The sequence below is a fragment of the Drosophila biarmipes genome, chromosome X (genome assembly GCF_025231255.1).
Source record: "Drosophila biarmipes strain raj3 chromosome X, RU_DBia_V1.1, whole genome shotgun sequence".
Classification (NCBI taxonomy): Eukaryota; Metazoa; Arthropoda; class Insecta; order Diptera; family Drosophilidae; genus Drosophila; species Drosophila biarmipes.
This window is the reverse complement of record NC_066611.1, coordinates 14,161,573-14,178,884: the sequence shown is the minus strand read 5'-3', so window position 1 is coordinate 14,178,884 and position 17,312 is coordinate 14,161,573. Positions and strand designations below refer to the sequence as shown.

Here is a 17,312-nt window from a genome sequence, read left to right as displayed (position 1 = left end):
TGTTATCGTGCAACAGTTGTAAACTGATACAGATTGGAGTTTGAGCAAGCCATAAATTTTTGGTTTAATTATAAATAGATAGCTGGCCAACGATCGCCATCGCTAGCCAGTGGCGATCGCTGCGGCTCTCGATTTTTTTTTTCTTTTGTAAATTTTGAGTGTGTTCTTATCAGGGCGACACGGCGACAGCAGCAGGAAAAGCAACAAAAAGGTCCAATGACGTGATAATAAACAATTATTGCCACGCCAAACGGTCCCAGCCCCAAAAGCCCCATCCCCCGTGGCGAAGGAGGAGATTAAGGAGCCAAACATCGGTGCACGGTAAGAAATTGGGGTGGGATTTTGTCATTTAAAAATAGGCCTTAAATTGCAAAAGTAACAAAAGTGCAGGTAAAACTCCCAAGAATTCGCGCTTCCCTTGTTCTGGTTTTTTGTAAATTTGTAACATCGCGAATTCTTTAGATCCCATAGATATGTAAAAGTATTTCTTATTTTATAAAATCTAAAGAATTCACGATGCAACATATATAAATATAATTTTAAAGGCTAACTACAAACTCCTAAGAAAACATTATCTAACCGAGTTCTAAGGTTCTTAAGCTCGCAAATTCTTTAGATTCATACGTAACTTTTCCATATTATGCCATTTTATGACCAAATCGATCGCGTAGTTATATCACCTACTCATTTTGCTACTTTGTATTGTTCAAATATAATAGATGTGAAGCCATTTTTCGCGGTGCAGCAAATATTGACTGCAGGGGGTGTAGAAGGGGCGGCTCGATGTTTTGATTAGACGCTTTTAAGTACAGAAAGTCTGGCGGGCAATAAAAACAAAAGATTGACGAGAGTAAATATATTGATTATTGCGCGGATGAAGTGGGCTGTTCGATAACTTTCGCAGAGGTCCCGATCCAACGAGCCTATGGCTGTCGGCGGAGAAGTGGGTTAAGGGGTGGCAGGCGACGGTGAGCCATAAAACAAATTCAAGTCCCGGTGCCCGTGTGATCAATCGATTCGATCTTCAGACGTTGGCGACCCTGTGGCAGTCGAGAAGTTTTTGAAACTCCCTATTTTTGGACCATAAGACTAGGACTAAAATTATCCAACATATTATCGTATAATTTAGACAGCTATTAAGGGTAGAAAACAAGGCCTTAAATTCATGCTAAATTTTTTTCGATATTTGAATATCTATATTTAAAATTAAAAAATCAGATTAGATTTTTTTAAGACCAATATACATTTTTTATTCATTTTTTATAATTTATATTTTTTATATTTGTTTTTCTTACATTTCAAAAACCGTTTTCTTCGAAGAATTTGAGAATTTTTTATTATCAATTTACTCAATTTCCCAACAAAAGATTCTAAGCATCCCCACTTATTTCCAATTACCAAATAATTATTTTAAAAACCTAATCTCCATTCCCGGATGGATCATAAACTCCGCCAGAATGCCATGCAATCAGATCCGGGTTCCCCGGAATTTCTTTCACAACCAGATACGAAAACCCCTCAGCAAAGGACCCCACTTGCGTTAATATTTATATTGTTATATTATAATTGCCGAACGCGAGCCCAAGTGGAGGCCATAAACAATTTCAATAAAATAATTAATGTCAAGTAAATGATAAGGACGAAGGTATGTATATGATTCCCAGAAGTCGGACCAAATCCGGATGGCCCAGCTTTTCCCGCCGCCGATAAGCGCTGGGCCCACCCAACTGTTTGGCCCACCCACGCGAAGTCTCGTACCTTTGGCCCAGTACCAGAGGCAGTACCACCGCTGGTACCAACACCACCAACCGACCAGAATCGCACAGCCAGAACCAAGCCCGTGCCGATAATCGCATTACGCATACGCCTCGTGCGCGGAGAGTGAGCAGGCGCACAGTGGGCCACAAAATGTTGTAAGTAGTAAGACTGTTGTGAGGTGAGGTAAATATTTTTTATTAGCAAAGATTTTAGTTAGTTTTTAAATCGATTTTTTGATATTAAGTCTTTGAACTCTTAAATCAAGATCATCTATATTAAATATTTAAGGAACACAGATAAAGTGTTAAATATAATATATATATTTAACATTTAAAAACACAAATCGAACATTAATTTATTTTAATTTAATTAAACATATTACTTATTATATTTCAATATTTTAAATTGTGTTTAGGAAGCTGATCAAAGCTCGGCGATAGTTAAATTTAAAAAAAAAAATTGTCAAATAAAATATGAATCTTAAGAATGGTAAATACTAGTGCACACATAACTCATAAGCCATGGCTAAAATGTTTTTAAATAATTCCAATTAAATAATGTTAATAAAAAAAGAAGTTTGTTCAAATATACATAATATTTACAACCTATATCATTTTCGGGACGATGTGGCTCATATTTGATTTAAAAAAAGACTTACGATATTGAGTTCTTTGTTTTATTATTTTTCATATCATTTTCTCTTAGGTTAGGACTTATTTTTAATTACACTACACTACACAATATTACATTATTAATTAAACATTAAATAATTTAAATAATATTAATAATTTACCTAATAATATCTAATTTCGCCCCACTGTGCGTAGAGAGCGCCCAGCTGTCGCAGTCGCAATCTGGGGCCCAGCCGAAGATCCAATCGCATGGCGCTGATAGAGTCGCACAGTCGAATAGTCCCAGAGTCGTAGAGTCGGCTTGGGCGATCCGGAAAGCAAAGGCAAACCACTTGGCATTCGCGCTGAACGAGCCGAACAGTGCGAGCGTCGAGTGTCGCGACCTTTTTTTCCACTTCATACCGCTGACACAGAGATTCAGATCCACATCCACCAGATCCACACACATCTGTTTTTTGTTCTCGTTCGTTGCGCGTTGCGTTGCGTTATTTTTTTGTGTGCGAGAGAATCGATCGATCGATCGATCGATCGGCCATCCCAACTCGATCATCAGTGGTAAACAAAGCGATCGCGATCAGCAGATCCAGTGAGGCAGCAGTTCCGCAGGACCGCAGACCGATCCCATAGCCATGGAGGTGTACACGTCGGACAGCTCGGACACGGACTCGCGGGAGCAGAAAACGCTGGACTTTGGGCGCATGAGCCTCGACCTGGTCACGCTGGAGGACCACCTGGCCTCGCCGCAGAAGGCGCTGCTGAAGTCCAGCGGCGACATCGAGACCATGCTGCTCAACCACAACCGGCTGGTGGGGCTGCCTCGCCTGCTGCTGCAGTTCGCCAACCTGAAGGTCCTGGATCTCAGCTCCAATGCCATCACCACGCTGCCCGATGCCGTCTGCCAGCTGCCCCTGGTCACGCTGATTGCCAAGAACAACCTGCTGACCAACGCCTCGCTGCCCAAGTCGCTGCTCTCCAAGCTGGCCAATGGTGGTGCTGGTGCTGGTGCTGGTGGTGGTGGTGGCACCTCCACGCTGAAGGAGCTCAATCTGAGCGGCAACCAGCTGACCCACTTCCCCGAACAGGTCACCGAGCTGCGCCACCTCAAGTACCTCTATCTGGGCGCCAACAAGATCTCCAGCGTCTCCAAGGATATCTGGAAGATGCAAAGGTAGGTTCACGTCTCTTCCGCTTGTTTGCCCAAGTGTTTGGCTTTGTTCTATAAAAAAAGAAAACATTTCAATGTGATAAGGTATGTTTTCAAGTACCCCAAACGTGGGAACATTTATCTATATGGGTACACAGAGAACTATAAAATGTGAAATTTCAGGGACAAAAATTCATTATAAAATTCTAAAGAGTTCTAACATCTATTCTTTCCAAAAAAAATGATATATTCCAACTTTTCTTTTACCATCTATAAAGATATCAACTATTTTACTATTATATACTATTCTCGATTTTTCCAAATTTGACTTAGGGCCTGTGAAGGTCAACACTAAAACTTAGACTGACAAACAATGGTCAAAACACACTAAAGGGCGATAAGTCCGAACAATATTAATAGTATAGATAACGAAAAATAAGCAAATTGTTAGATTTATGAGAGCTTTTCAATTATAGTTCCATCGGCAGCGCCATCATAAAAGGTGGTGTGTTTTGGCGAGGGTTCAAGTTTTACCCCACAAAGAAATCTTCATCAGGATTTATATTATATATTTTCGTAATCATTATTTGAGTTTCGATCGTTTGCTCTACAGTGGTCAAGATCGCTGAGATTGTATAGGATTTTAAGCCTTTTAGAGTCCATTATACTATTTTTAACATACTGTACTATACTATACTTCAAGATCGCTAAGATTGCTATGCAAAACATATTTGTTTATAGGATTTTTAAGCTTTTAAAGTCGATTATAAAATTTATACTATACTTTGTCATGGAAAAGAGTTATACTTTGTTTTTATAATATTTCTTTGGTTCGCATTTTGAAACTTTAAGATTGTCTTATAATATTTTTAAATACTGCACTATACTATACTTCAAAATATGGACAGAACATTTCGGTATATTTATTTTTAAGCTTTTAAAGTCGATTATAATATTTTTCCTATACTATGTCATTCAAAATATTTATACTTTCTTTTACCTGGGACTTTGGCTTTATAAGTAATATCCTTTAATTTTCTTCGGGTGTTAATCATAATCCGCCGTTGAAAAGGATGTGGAACTCCCCATTTCTGCGAGTGTGCTCCCCGCTCACCCCCTGCCGCCTGACATTGGCCACTCGTGGCGAAGGGGCGACGACTGGCGAGCGCTGCCGCTGCTGCTGCTGCTGTTGCTGTTGCCATGTATAAAAGTCCAAGCACAGACGAGATCGTAATATATAGCTGTATAGCCGGGGCGCTGATAAGGCCAGTCTGCCACTTGTCCGGCGGACGGGGATGGATGGGCGGGTTGCTTGGGCTGGTGGATCGATGGATCGCCGGATCGCTGGATCGGCAGCTCGGTCGGGCGGTGGCGGTGGCGATGGCGATGGCGTCGTAAAAGCCAAATCTATCAAAAACACGTACTCGAATCGACCCAACCGATTTGGTCGGCCCATAAAGATACGGCCGTGTATTAATATAATAATAAACAAGAGCGAAAATGGCACAAATAAAAAAAATCGCACAGCACAACTTCAAATATGAGTTGAAAAACAAATTAAACAATAAATAACTCATTGGGCGGCGGGTGTCGACAGCTTGATACCCTATACATAAGATGAAAAAATTCACGAATTTAATAGTAATTTGCAAAAATCATAAAAATCAAACATTAATTTTATAGTTGCTGTGATACTGGGCTATGGTCCAGCATGCCCCAGAGCTCTACAAGCACTGGGTATATAAACGCAAATGGGCCTTAGTTATCAGAGGGCCTGGACTTTGCAACGGCTACGGGGGGAGTTGATTGGTTCGCACTTAAGACCCCAGGAATTTGAAGAGCACCCTAGGGGCCGCAGGGCGTAGGGGGTGTGCACTGTACAGTGTGCGCCATAAACCATGACATAAGCTGGTGATTCACGGGAAGGAAGTACAAACACCTGCAGTGAGGGAGAAATGCAGCAAATAAATGTCTTGAAAATCAAAGGTGTCTATTGTATCAAAAATGGGCAGTTAAATATTTGATATTTATTTAAAGACTTATTTTTAAATGTTCTTCTTTATATCATTAGAACATTTCTGGGAATTAGAAACTAGCAATATTATTATTTCTTGACATAATAGGTAAGAACATTTTAGAAACGTTTAAACTAAATAGGACTTGAAAGTAAAATTGTTGAAATAAGTCCCTATTAAGGTTAATTTAATTTATAAATTTAAAAAAAAACTATTTCATATTATATTCATTTTTGCTATGCCCAAGGCCAAAGTCTCCGAATGAGTTGAACTTTGGGTTTCAATATCTCTAATCAAGTTAATTTAAATATTCACTCTACGTAGACTCTCAATTTCTATTAGATCTGCTCATATGGATTTTTTATAGCTTACTTTTTAGGCAAGAGATTTTCTAAATGTAAATAAAAAAAGTTTCAAGTTAAATTAAAGTTAAAAGGAGATATTATAAACACCTCCTAATGATAATAACGCATTAAAGAATGGGTGTTATAAGATATAAACAAATAAATTATATACTTTAAATGAATTAATTCGATTCTTGTTTTTTAAAAACATATTAATTGATTTATAGATTTTTTCTTGAATACAATATCGATTTCTTATAAAAAATTTCCCCTTTTTTCAGTAAGATAAGTTGCAATATTTTTTACTAATCAAACCTTTGGATCCCTTTCTTTAATCCCTTGCAGCCTGCACGTGCTGTCCCTGGGTGGCAACCTGATCAGCGAGGTGCCCGAGGCAGTGGGCTCCCTGAACCAGCTGCAGGCCCTCGTCCTGTGCGACAACCTGATCGAGATCCTGCCGACGAGCATCGCCCGGCTGAAGAACCTCAAGTCGCTGCTGCTCCACAAGAACCGCCTGCGCCACCTGCCCAAGGACATTGTGGCGCTGAAGAACCTGACCGAGGTAAGCGAACCACCTGCCCAGAACAATATCCCAGTTAGGAGCAGAGTTTCAAGTGAAATATACTAGTCATACGTACCTCTGATGCATTTTCAATGGAGTACCTAGTCCACGCACTTCGTTTCCAACATCTTAAGTGATTCCTCCTGCGCACCTTACTGATCCCGTGCTCCCTCTGCTCCTCCCCATCCACAGCTGAGTCTGCGCGACAATCCGCTGGTGGTGCGCTTCGTGCAGGACATGGCCCTGAAGCCGCCCACCCTGCTGGAGCTGGCCGGGCGCATGGTGAAGGCCAGTGGCCAGCGACCCGGACCCTACGACATCCCCCGGACCCTGGCCGAGTACCTGAACAGCGCCAACTGCTGTGTGAATCCCAACTGCAAGGGCGTCTTCTTCGACAACCGGGTGGAGCACATCAAGTTCGTGGACTTTTGCGGCAAGTATCGGGTGCCGTTGCTGCAGTACCTCTGCTCCTCCAAGTGCATCGAGCCGGAGCAGCCGGCGGCGCGTGGATCCGCCCAGCCGGCGGCCAGCGCCAGCAGCGGCTTCATGATGCGCAAGGTGCTGCTGGGCTAGCCGCATTCCGGCCCCGGCCCACTCCGTCCTCCTGGGCCATATCCATAGACACATATATAGTTGCCGGGAGCGCGATCGGAGCGTCGACCGATCCGGTATCGGATTTGGAGCGGACACAGAGACACGAAATCGATATCGGATTGGGAATCGCACAAGCGGAATCGGAAGCGGCAGCGGCGGCGGGAGACGGAAACGGAAATGAAAGCATTGGCGGTAGCGGTAGCGGAAGCGGAAATGGCGGCGGCGGTTCCACGCGTTCCGAGGAGGATCCGAGGATGCCGTCAGCCACCTGGCCACCACCGATCGATCGCCCAGCCGCTCGCCGGGATTCCCATTGGCCTCTTCACACGTCATCAAATCCAATTTGAACTAGTTTGCTATAAGTGATCACGACCTGTTTGTTTGCTCGCCTTGCGCGCCATTTTCTCTGTTTTCTGTTTGTTTGTTTGTTTGTTTGTTTGTTTGTTTGCCTGTTGTTATCCACACTTACACAATCTATACCAAAAAAAACCCGGCTGGCTTTCACTGGGCAAATGAGAAGGATTCGAGTGGCTGGCGGACCGATGTGGCTGATTGCACTAGTCGAGTGTCGGAGGAAGGTGGTCTAACGCCTTATCGAGCCCCATTAATTGAGTTAGCAACAGAAAACCCAACTGCACACAATAGATATTCCCCCCTAACTTCTTTCACAAACCCATAGAAAAGCCATCCTTATCGATTGGTACTTTCCAAAGCAAACCATTGACTATCTTTAAATCTTATCTTTAAATTACAGTCAGATTTCCCAGTGAAAATATTTAAAAAATAAAAACCCTTCTTCAAGAAAACATAAAAAAGTTTACCCATAGTGAAATGTAGTTAAGAACGGATTGTGGCAAAAACTACTAAAACATCCCTAAAATACCCTCACAATTTTCCTTTAATCCTACTCAACTTTGGCAAATCAAATATAAACACATTAGCAAAGCGGTTTTCCCGAAAATAAAAATGTAACTAACCTACAGCCACAAGCTACGAGGTGGCAAGCTCCTCTCCTTTTATTTCATGCCTTGCAGAAGCCATCATAATACCACATCCATCCATCATCCAGGACTGGAGGACTCCTCCTAAGGCACAACACCGGCGACGTATTCGTATGGATAGTGTTTATTGTGTGTTTAATCGCTCACATCTAACCGAAGCTCGCTTCTGGGACAGCATCTACTACTAGATTTACAAAAAACGGGACACACGGGGCTGGTTGACACACGGGGCTGGTTTGGGTGGGGGGCAGAAGCACTTAAACCTTTAATGGGTCAGTGTTTGGTCTAAAAAATATATATAAATACAAAACTAGGGGAGGAACCAACATGAAGAGACTAAAACTTTGGGAACACAAAACAGCAACAGATTCTCTAGCGATGGAGCTTGTCTCGGCTGCGACGACTTACGGCTACAAAAGGGGAGCTGCCAGCCCGCCTGGCTCGCGGGGATCACAAGAATCCGCTATTCTTCGCTTGGCAACAGCGCGGGCGGGTTTACATCTGCATTACTTTCGGAATGGGGCGCTTACGTCTTAAAATTCTAGTTATATGGAGTAGTAGTTGAATGTAGTTGTATTCGGCGCTTGGATGCGACCGCTTTACTGATCCATCACCTCCTGGCTGGTGTCGTCCACCTCCATGGCGGCCGGTTCATCCTTGGCAGCAGCCTCTTCGGTGGCCATTTCGGCGGCGGGTCCGCTCTCGGCCATGACCTCGTCGACGGCGGCCAGGGGCGAGACGCGTGCCTCCTCATCGGCCGGGGTGTCCTCCATGGGCTGGTCGTTGAGCGCCAGAGTCGGCGGAGTAACGGCGGCCAGCGGTGAGGCCTGCGAGTCATCGGCTGCCGCCTCGGCGGGCGGCGTCTCGGCAGCCGAGTCGGCGGCGCCCAGCGGAGATTGTGGTGTAGTGGCGGCGGCCAGGTCTTCGACAGCGGGACTGGATGCTTCTCCATCCTGCGACTCCTCAACCGGTTCCTTGACTTCAGCTTCGGCCGCAGTCTCGACCTCTTTCTTCTGCTCGGCCTCTGCTGCCGGCTCGTCAGACGACGCTTTGTCCTCCGGCAACGGCTCCTTGGCCGGCTCGGTTTCAGTCTTTTCGGATTGGCTCTCCTTGGTCTCGGCCTCTGGCTTGGCCTCAGACTTGGTCTTCGGTTTCGATTCGGCGGGAGCTGCCTTCTCCTCCTCTGCGGGCTTGTCTGCTGGTGCAGCCTCAGTCTCGGCAGCTTTCTTCTCCTCCTGCTTATCGGCTGCCACTGAAGCAGGTTTTTCCTCATCCTCCTCCTTCTCCTCCTTTTCTGCCTTTGCCTTGGCAGGCTCCTCCTTTTCGGCCTCAGTCGTTGGTGTGGCCTTGTCGCCAGACTGCTTCTCGTCTGGCTGTTCCTTTTCATCCGATTTGTCGGTCTTTTCGGCCACTGTCTTCTTTACGATCTCCTCTGGAGTCTCGGCCGCCTCCTTCTTGTCCAACTCCTCCTTCTCCTTGGCAGCTGGTTCTTTTTCGGCTTCTGGTGATTTACTCAGAATTGGATCCTCCGCCTCCTCATCGGCAGATGCTGGGGAGCCTCCCCCCTGCTCGCTCCTCTTCTTGCTGCCGTTCACAGCCTGCTTGGCGGTCTTGGCCTCTGGGTCGGCCTCCTCCACCTCCTCGTCGGGCTCCTCGATCTCGGCGGCCTCTTGTGGGGAATCAGTCTCATCGTTGTCGCCCTTCTCTTCCTTGTCCTTCTTGGCCTTGGAGGTCACCTCAGCTTCCGGCTCGGCGGGCACATCAGCGCTGGCCTCCGAGGCCTCCTCGCCGCCGATCTCCAGCTTGGCCTTCTTGGCCTTGGGCTGTTCGCTGTCGTCCGATCGCGGGCAGCTGACCTTCTGGGCGCCGCCTGCCGAGCCAGAGCTGGGCGCTGAGCCCTCCTCGGCGTTGCCATTGTTGAACAGGGCCTCGTTCTCCATCTCGATGTCGATGTTGACCTCCAGGGAGAGATCGCCGTTGACCACGGAGTCCAGCGAATCGCCATTCTCGCTCTCGGTACGCTTGCGTCCCGGATCGATGGTGCTGACCACTGTGAAGAGATAATAACTTGAGTGATCCCTAATCATTACAATGGGAGTTCAATATAGGCCTTACCCAGAATGTTCTTCTCCAGAGCTCGCATAAACTTGTCGATGCGCGAGTACTGCTTGCGGGGATCGATCAGCAGCTCGCACAGCCGCTGTATGGTGAAAGGAGCTGCATTGAAGAGGTCCAGGCGCTCGAGCAGCGAGGACTTCATGGTCTCATAGTTGAACGGATCCACGTTCGGGTAGTTGGGGATCTCTGCAAAGGAGTAAAATCCATGTTAGCTTCAGATTCTGGTTTGTATGCTATTATGTAAAGTTAACCTGAAGTTTAGTTCGCCTTATCAATGCTATTCAATTCTTTTCTTTAAAACTAGAAAGGGTAAAATAAAAAGGTTAGTAGGTGCAACTAAAAATATATATGAGTTGTGGCAGAGCTCTCTACCTCTGGTTAATATAAAAGTAAGTTTTTAACTTGGGAAATGTATAAAATTGTTGAAATTTATGTCTGCATTTTGTTAAACTTAAACAAACGTATAAAACTTCAAAGGTGGTTTAGGTGGTTTATAAACCCAATTTTGATTCTTATTAGTATGTTTTATAAATTTTTATATTTTTTCCAAGATTATACGGAAAAGACTATTCCATTATATAAATTCCATATTTCATATATTCCATTTTTATAAATATAATTTACATTTAAAATCCCGAGATACAAAGGAATGGACTATAAATACTTAAAGTTCGTGAAAGTAGTGTTTTTTTATGAATACATGATGATATGTATGATCCTATGCTATATGATCCTATCAAAACATGCAACTTATGAGTTTTTCTCATTTTTCGGTATAGGAAATCCTTAAAGTTTCTGAAAGTATTCTTAGTACAATATTTGTTTGATAAAGACTCTCTAGCAAACGAGTCCTGAATACATGATTTAAGATACCATCAGGTATGATATTATAAGATCCTATCAAAACAAGATATTTATTAGTTATTCGCAATGAAAAAAAAAACAAAAAATTTTAGGTGTAGGGAGTCTTTAAAGTTTCTAAAAGTATTCTTAGTACATTTTTGTATAGACCCCATAAAAGTCGAGTCCTGAAGACATGATGCAAGATACCATAAGGTATGATATTCTAAGATCCTAGCAAAACAAGATATATATGATATTTATAAAGAAAAATACTAGGTATAGGGAGTCTTTAAAGTGTCTGAAAATACTCTTAGTACATTTTTTTTGAAAAGGTTCCGTAGTAGTCGAGTCCTGAATATGTGATGGTATCTTATCTTATCTTAAAAATTTCATAATGATCCCATAAAACCTCGAGCTTGACGAGTTTTTCGACATGAACTATGAAATGCAGTGAGTAATCCTGGGAGAACAGGTGAATGTGCCATCCTCAGGAGCAGGAAACTCACCCTCCAGCCGCGGCGAGTCCTCGTTGAAGTGCTTGATCACGTTGAGCAGCTTCTCGCGGAACAGATACTTGAGGCTGGACCACTTGAAGATGGTGTCCCCGGTCTTGGCCACGTACTGCAGATAGTCCTCCAGCTCCTTGGGTATCTCCTTCTGCTTGAGCCGCGTGAAGCGCTCCAGGATCTGCAGGATCTCGTCGCTGTTCTCCATGGTGACCATTTAGCCGATCGCTGAGCGGAGGGGGGGGAGTGTGTGTGTTGGAAAACTGTGTTCGCGCGGGGGAAAAGCGGAGCAGAGAGATCAGAAAACCGGCCGGCAAGTGGGCAAAATTTTCCTCCTCGAGGTAGACACACAAAAGCCAGGAGAGCGGAGAGAGAGAGCAACAGAGCTGCAGTTGTGTGCAGGTATGCGCGCCACACGGACGTCAAGCATCTTGCATCTGCCAGCTGTCTCCCTCTCTCTCTCTCTTTCCCGCCCGCTCGTTCGGTGGAGGATGCGCCTCGCAGGAGAAAACTAGTTACGCTGCACACGCACACCCATGCAAATTGGCTAAAATTCGCAAAGGCTGCTCTCTGCGCCTCAGCCCAGCCATGTGTGTGTGCGTGTTAGCGGCTGCAACTCTTGTTGCCAGGCCATCGTTGTAGTTGTTGCAGCCGTCTGCGCCAGACGGCCAGCAGAAAAAAAATAGGAGAAAATTATATATGCGACGCCTGGCGAATTTCCCCGGAACCGGCCCAGGCGGAATATTCGCACAGCCGAGCAGCGCTAGGGCTGGAGCTGGGCATAGCATCGCTTACCTGCACTAGCTGCGCTACTGCTTTCTATCACAACAACGCCTTTTAACAACACTAGAGCCGGCCGAGTTGACAATTGGATCGTTCCCTTAGTTTGATTTGGGTTTGTCGATTATTTTCGCAAGTGGTGTGACCGTTCGATGCCGCCAGCGATGAGCGACAAACGATAGGCCGGGCGATTGTCGAACCCAGCTCGGCCTATCGATTGGCTGAACCGCCGTGGGGATGAGAGCGGTAAGTATCGATTGGTGGACTTTAAAAAGTAACGGAATTTGCAAGGACTTTTAAATGATTTATAAAAAAGATCTAAATATTAAATTTAAATACTCCAAAACCAGGGGCTAGCTTAATTTTTCAATATGAATTCCAAATAATAGTGGCACATTTTGGTTTGCTTTTGTAAATGTGCCGATTTCTTGATACTTGGCGGACCAGAAATACCAATAATAGTTATTTGAAACTATTAGAGTAAAAATAAAAGGACTTAAAAATAAGTTTTAATATTGAAGCCATAATTTAAAATGCTGAACGAAGTTTAAAAAAATTCGAATTTCGTGACATACTTTAAAATGTCGGAAAAATAATATATTGCATTTATTGTATGTACCTTGTACCTTTTGTACCTTTTAAATTATTTTTTAAAATAAATATCTAAAATAAAACTAATTTAAGGTCCCTGTTTTCCACTCCCTACAAAATCCCCTTTCATAAAGTTGTTTAAGACATGGTAACAGCTTTGAATATAGGCTCATTTCTGAAATCTTTTTTATTTTGGAATTTCCCAGGGGTAGCCTTGAGTTTCGAACTTAAGAAGGCTTTAAATTCTTAATTTGAAAGCTCCTCTTGTATTCGCAACAAAAAACAACACTATATTGTCTATATATACCTAGTTATCCACTCAAAACTAAGAGTCAACAGCTAAAAGTATTGACATCTAGACTGTGGTAACACTCTAAAGTCCCAAAAAAGTAATATTCCTGACTTGACAGGTCCGAAGGAAATCGAGTTTTGACAAATCATTGCTTTTCAATCAACTCGACCGTTCGGACCTTATTGGGAAGCTGTTTTCAAGGAATTAGAAAAAAAGTTCCCTATTTTCCAGGCCTCGAACCATGCCCAAGAACTTCTACAAGGTGCTGGGCCTTCGTCCCGCAGCCAGTGAGCTCGAGATCCGCAGGGCCTACCTCAGGCTGGCGCTGCGCTACCATCCGGACGGCAACCAGGACTGCCACCCGAGGCGCTTCGCGCAGCTGGCCGAGGCCTTCGAGGTGCTGTCGGACAGGCGGAAGCGCAGCCGGTACGACGCCCTGGGCGAGGAGGGTCTCCGCCGGGCGGGCCACCAGTTCCACGGTGATCCGCACGCCACCTACGCTCGGTTCGTGCGCTCCAGAGGTGTGTCCATCGAGTCCTCCGCGTCCTACGAGTCCTCCGAGAGCACGGTCCAGGTCCCGACCGACGACTTCGCATCGGTCTCGGGGAGGAGCCGGCTTCCCAAGAACAGGACCATAGAGCACGTGCTTCTGATCACTCTGGAGGACATTGCCATGGGGGCCATCCTGAGCCTGAAGATCTTGCAGCGCAGGATGTCCGCCAGCGGGCTGATGACTCGACAGGTCAAAAAGCTCAACGTTGACATCCGCCCGGGGTGGAAGGCAGGCACCCGGATCACCTTCCCCGACGAGGGCGACGAGGAGCCCGACCGGCGGCCCGGCGACGTGGTGTTCGTGCTGCGGGAGAAGCCACACCCCATCTTCCGCCGCCAGGGCTGCGACCTGCGATACACGGCCCGCATCACGCTGAAGCAGGCGCTGAGTGGTGCCCACTTGCAAGTGCCAACGCTGCTGGGCGAGCCACTGCTGCTCTGCACCAAGGGTGAGGTCATCACCCCCGAGTCCACGCGCCGCTTCCCGGACCAGGGACTGCCCCATGAAGTCAACAGTTCGCGCCGCGGCGACCTCGTCGTCGCTTTCTCCATCGAGTTCCCCAAAAAAGTGTCACAGACGTTGATATCCTCGCTCTAGTTGAAATAGGTGTGTAGAGGCATTAAAGCAATCCACCAAAGAGACGGCTGGGTACAGTAAATTAGATGTAGTATATTGGATAGACATATTTGTGCGGGACCCGGACTAGACGTCGCTGGAGCCCGGCTTGAACTGGGGATTGTGCGAGCGCGCCATCTTGGCGCGCAGCCACTCGTCCGCGTGGCGCTGCTTGATGTGGACGTACATGTTGGAGCGGGAGCGGCACTCCTTCGGGCAGTGCGGGCAGTTGTACAGCTGCAGGCCCGTGTGGATGGCCATGTGCTCGTCCAGGTTGCGCTGCTGCTTGAACGTCTTCTCGCAGAACGTGCACTGCAGGCTGGTGGTCAGCTTGTGGGCGTACTTCACGTGGCCGCGCAGCGCTGTGCGCGAGGTGCAGGTCTTGCCGCAGTGCGGGCACACGGTGTCCGTGCTGTCGTGCGTGAAGCGGTGGAGCCGCAGGCTGTGCTCGTTCTTCAGCCACACCCCGCACACGGGGCACTCCACCGCCGGCGCCACCACGCCCTGGTGCTCCAGCAGGTGGCGGTCGAAGGAGGGCTTGAACTTGAACTTCTTGCCGCAGATGTCGCAGACGTGGCGGTGCAGGTCCTCGTGGATGGACTGGATGTGGCGGCGCAGCCTGTGTATGTTGGCAAAGCTGTCGCAGGTAAGCAATTAGAGGAAATTAGTGAAAGTTTAAGTTTAAAGGGAACAGATGGAAACCCTTATATACTGGCTACAATATTTTCTTTAGAAATTTGATCAAAATGATCTTACTTAAACCTTTAAAAGATATACATTTCACCCTCTAACTTATTAATTACTAGTATAATCGCTTAGAAACAGGCAAGTGGAAGTGAAAGTAATTTAGAATATTCATATTTACTTATAGATGCAGCTACTAATATCTTTCAAACTTTCTGAATGCTTAATCTTTCATTTTAGTCATTTGAAAGCCCCTCATGGGGAAAATTATACATCTATCTCGCTTATTTATGTGTGCAAGAACAGCGTTTCAAATGCCTTTTATACACCCAAGTGAATTATGACAAACTTTAGTAGTTAAAGCTGCTATAAAATACAAATTAAGGACCTCAGCTTTTCATAAAATGAATGCTTAAGGCACTAGAAGAATCATAAACTATAAAGTCCTAATCGCTATGTTATCCTATCCTTTTAAACCTTACTTATCCGTCACTTCTCCAAAATTAATACAAAGCTGATAGGTGTGGCTAATAAAGCATAGGTTTGCTGAACTTCTTCAGCTTCAGGACTCATCAGAGCTCTCCACCCTGCTCACCTCTTGCAGCAGATGGCGCAGGTGTGCTCCAACTGGTCGGTGTCGTGCTTGGCCAGGTGGTTGGCCATGCGCCGCTCGCTGCTGAAGGTGCGATCGCACTTGGGGCAGGGGAACTTGAGCACCTTGTCGATCTGGGCGACCTTGTTGTGCACCGTCTCGATGTGGGTGGCCAGGTAGTCCTGCGAGTTGAGCGACTTCTGGCAAATGGTGCAGCTATCGTGGATAAAACTCGGTTAAACATAAAAGACGGACTGCATCTTGGGGTGCACTCACGTGAACAGCTTGGGATTGACATGCTTGCGAATGTGGTCCATAAGCTTGGAGGCGCGCGTGAAGATCTTGCCGCAGCACTTGATGTAATACTCGCGCTGGTGCACCTCCAGGAAGTGGGTCTTCAGCTCGGAGATGTAGGGAGCGCTGAAGTCGCACAGGTCGCAGCTGGCGCTCATGTAGCTGGCGATGGCCTCCTCGTAACTCTTGGCCAGCTGGGCGCGCGAGCAGCCCTTGGGCTTGCGCTCGAGCACGGCCTGCAGCTCGGTCTCCTGCACCTCGGTGGGGGGCCGCTGGTCAGTTGCTCTGCCGCGTCGCCGCTTGCTGCCGTCGTCTAGCAGATCCGATAGCTCGCGGTGCAGGGAGAGTGTGCTCTGGCCAGTGGCGGAACGGGCTGAGGACTTGCGCTTGGCCTTGGGCTTGGGCTTCATCTTGGTCTGCAGCCGGACCAGGGGTTCATCTTCAAGGGAACAGGTAATTAGTAAGGCGGAATCCAGGGGAAAACAAGGGGATAACCACCATCCGAGGAGTCCTCTTCCAGCGGCACCTCGCTGGCCATCAGGCAGGGCTTCTCGTTCTCCTCCTCGGACTCGCCGGGCAGCTGCTCCTTGACCTGCTCCCTGACCTCCACACTGTCCACATTCACGTCCAGCACGCTGCCCAGCAGGCTCAGGTTGTGCAGGTCCAGCGGCTTCTCGTCCATGTCGCCAGTGGCCAGCGGCAGCTCATCGATGTTCACGTCCACGTCCACGCCGCCCGACCACTTCATGCCGCCGCAGTCGACGTCCACGGTGAGGAACTCCTTGTTCAGCGAGCACTGCTTCTGCTCCACCAGCTGCCAGAAGCCGTTGAAGTCCTCCAGGTGCTCGCAGCATTCGGTGCACACGCTGGTCGAGATGCCGTCGTCGGGCAGGATCTGTTTGGGGCAGGAGGACAAGGCATAGGGTTCATTTGTGGCCAGGCCAGTGCCAAGGATGCACTCACCTCCAGCTGCAGAAACTTGGCGATCATCTTCACCAGTCGCGTCTCCGCCAGCGTATCGTTCGTCTCGAAGAGGAAGACGGCGCTGCCGGGACTGAGGCACCGCAGGCACAGGCGACAAATCATCTTGCGCGAATCGAAGACGGCAGCAAAGGCAAAATCACAAGTAAATAATATGTTTAAACATCAATTTTCTGTGCTGCAGCAGCGCTGTTGTAAACAACAACATTTAAATTAGGGATGGCCAAACTGCAGTCAGGTGTGGTGAGTTTCGGCGGGGTGGCAACGCCACCTGCCTATACAGTTGGGGTATTCCCTGCTGTTGCTTGTCATTTCAATATCGACTCGCTCAAAAACGTTGTTTTTTTATTCTTAATTGAGAGTTTAAAGCCTGCTTTATTTAAATAAGTATTAATATGAGATAAAGAAACCCT

General features: G+C 46.6%; 4 protein-coding genes across 4 annotated transcripts; 2 read left to right on the top strand and 2 right to left on the bottom strand.

Moving 5' to 3' along the window:
- Positions 1 to 2,657: 2,657 nt before the first annotated feature.
- On the top strand, positions 2,658 to 8,038 carry LOC108025794 (leucine-rich repeat-containing protein 58). Its single transcript, XM_017096425.3, has 3 exons — positions 2,658 to 3,558; positions 6,239 to 6,455; positions 6,648 to 8,038. The coding sequence occupies exons 1-3, from the start codon at positions 3,020 to 3,022 to the stop codon at positions 7,026 to 7,028; spliced, it is 1,137 nt and encodes a 378-aa protein (XP_016951914.1). The 5' UTR covers positions 2,658 to 3,019; the 3' UTR covers positions 7,029 to 8,038.
- Positions 8,039 to 8,156: 118 nt separating this feature from the next.
- LOC108025792 (serine/threonine-protein phosphatase 4 regulatory subunit 2) lies at positions 8,157 to 12,461 on the bottom strand. Its single transcript, XM_017096423.3, has 4 exons — positions 12,313 to 12,461; positions 11,518 to 11,780; positions 10,166 to 10,354; positions 8,157 to 10,100 (listed from the first exon to the last, which is right to left on the bottom strand). The coding sequence occupies exons 2-4, from the start codon at positions 11,732 to 11,734 to the stop codon at positions 8,650 to 8,652; spliced, it is 1,857 nt and encodes a 618-aa protein (XP_016951912.1). The 5' UTR covers positions 11,735 to 11,780; positions 12,313 to 12,461; the 3' UTR covers positions 8,157 to 8,649.
- LOC108025592 (dnaJ protein homolog 1) lies at positions 12,441 to 14,391 on the top strand. The gene is made up of 2 exons (XM_017096121.2): positions 12,441 to 12,543; positions 13,412 to 14,391. Exon 2 carries the CDS (start codon positions 13,422 to 13,424, stop codon positions 14,328 to 14,330), a length of 909 nt encoding a protein of 302 aa, XP_016951610.1. The 5' UTR covers positions 12,441 to 12,543; positions 13,412 to 13,421; the 3' UTR covers positions 14,331 to 14,391.
- LOC108025935 (transcription factor grauzone) lies at positions 14,383 to 17,134 on the bottom strand. Its single transcript, XM_017096633.3, has 5 exons — positions 16,882 to 17,134; positions 16,417 to 16,813; positions 15,901 to 16,357; positions 15,628 to 15,840; positions 14,383 to 14,985 (listed from the first exon to the last, which is right to left on the bottom strand). Exons 1-5 carry the CDS (start codon positions 17,002 to 17,004, stop codon positions 14,436 to 14,438), a joined length of 1,740 nt encoding a protein of 579 aa, XP_016952122.1. The 5' UTR covers positions 17,005 to 17,134; the 3' UTR covers positions 14,383 to 14,435.
- Between the last annotated feature and the right edge of the window lie 178 nt (positions 17,135 to 17,312).

Bases quoted from the DNA above. Each gene is read 5' to 3' on its own strand.
- LOC108025592 (XM_017096121.2), top strand. From the start codon at position 13,422: ATGCCCAAGAACTTCTACAAGGTGCTGGGCCTTCGTCCCGCAGCCAGT.
- LOC108025792 (XM_017096423.3), bottom strand. From the start codon at position 11,734: ATGGTCACCATGGAGAACAGCGACGAGATCCTGCAGATCCTGGAGCGC. The intron at 10,355-11,517 runs GTGAGTTTCCTG...ACTCCTTTGCAG, and splicing joins GGACTCGCCGCGGCTGGAGG to AGATCCCCAACTACCCGAAC. The intron at 10,101-10,165 runs GTAAGGCCTATA...ATCTCTTCACAG, and splicing joins TCTGGAGAAGAACATTCTGG to TGGTCAGCACCATCGATCCG.
- LOC108025935 (XM_017096633.3), bottom strand. From the start codon at position 17,004: ATGATTTGTCGCCTGTGCCTGCGGTGCCTCAGTCCCGGCAGCGCCGTC. The intron at 16,814-16,881 runs GTGAGTGCATCC...TGCCCCAAACAG, and splicing joins CCAAGTTTCTGCAGCTGGAG to ATCCTGCCCGACGACGGCAT. The intron at 14,986-15,627 runs GTGAGCAGGGTG...TACCTGCGACAG, and splicing joins TGCGCCATCTGCTGCAAGAG to CTTTGCCAACATACACAGGC.
- LOC108025794 (XM_017096425.3), top strand. From the start codon at position 3,020: ATGGAGGTGTACACGTCGGACAGCTCGGACACGGACTCGCGGGAGCAG. The intron at 3,559-6,238 runs GTAGGTTCACGT...AATCCCTTGCAG, and splicing joins GATATCTGGAAGATGCAAAG to CCTGCACGTGCTGTCCCTGG. The intron at 6,456-6,647 runs GTAAGCGAACCA...CCCCATCCACAG, and splicing joins CGCTGAAGAACCTGACCGAG to CTGAGTCTGCGCGACAATCC.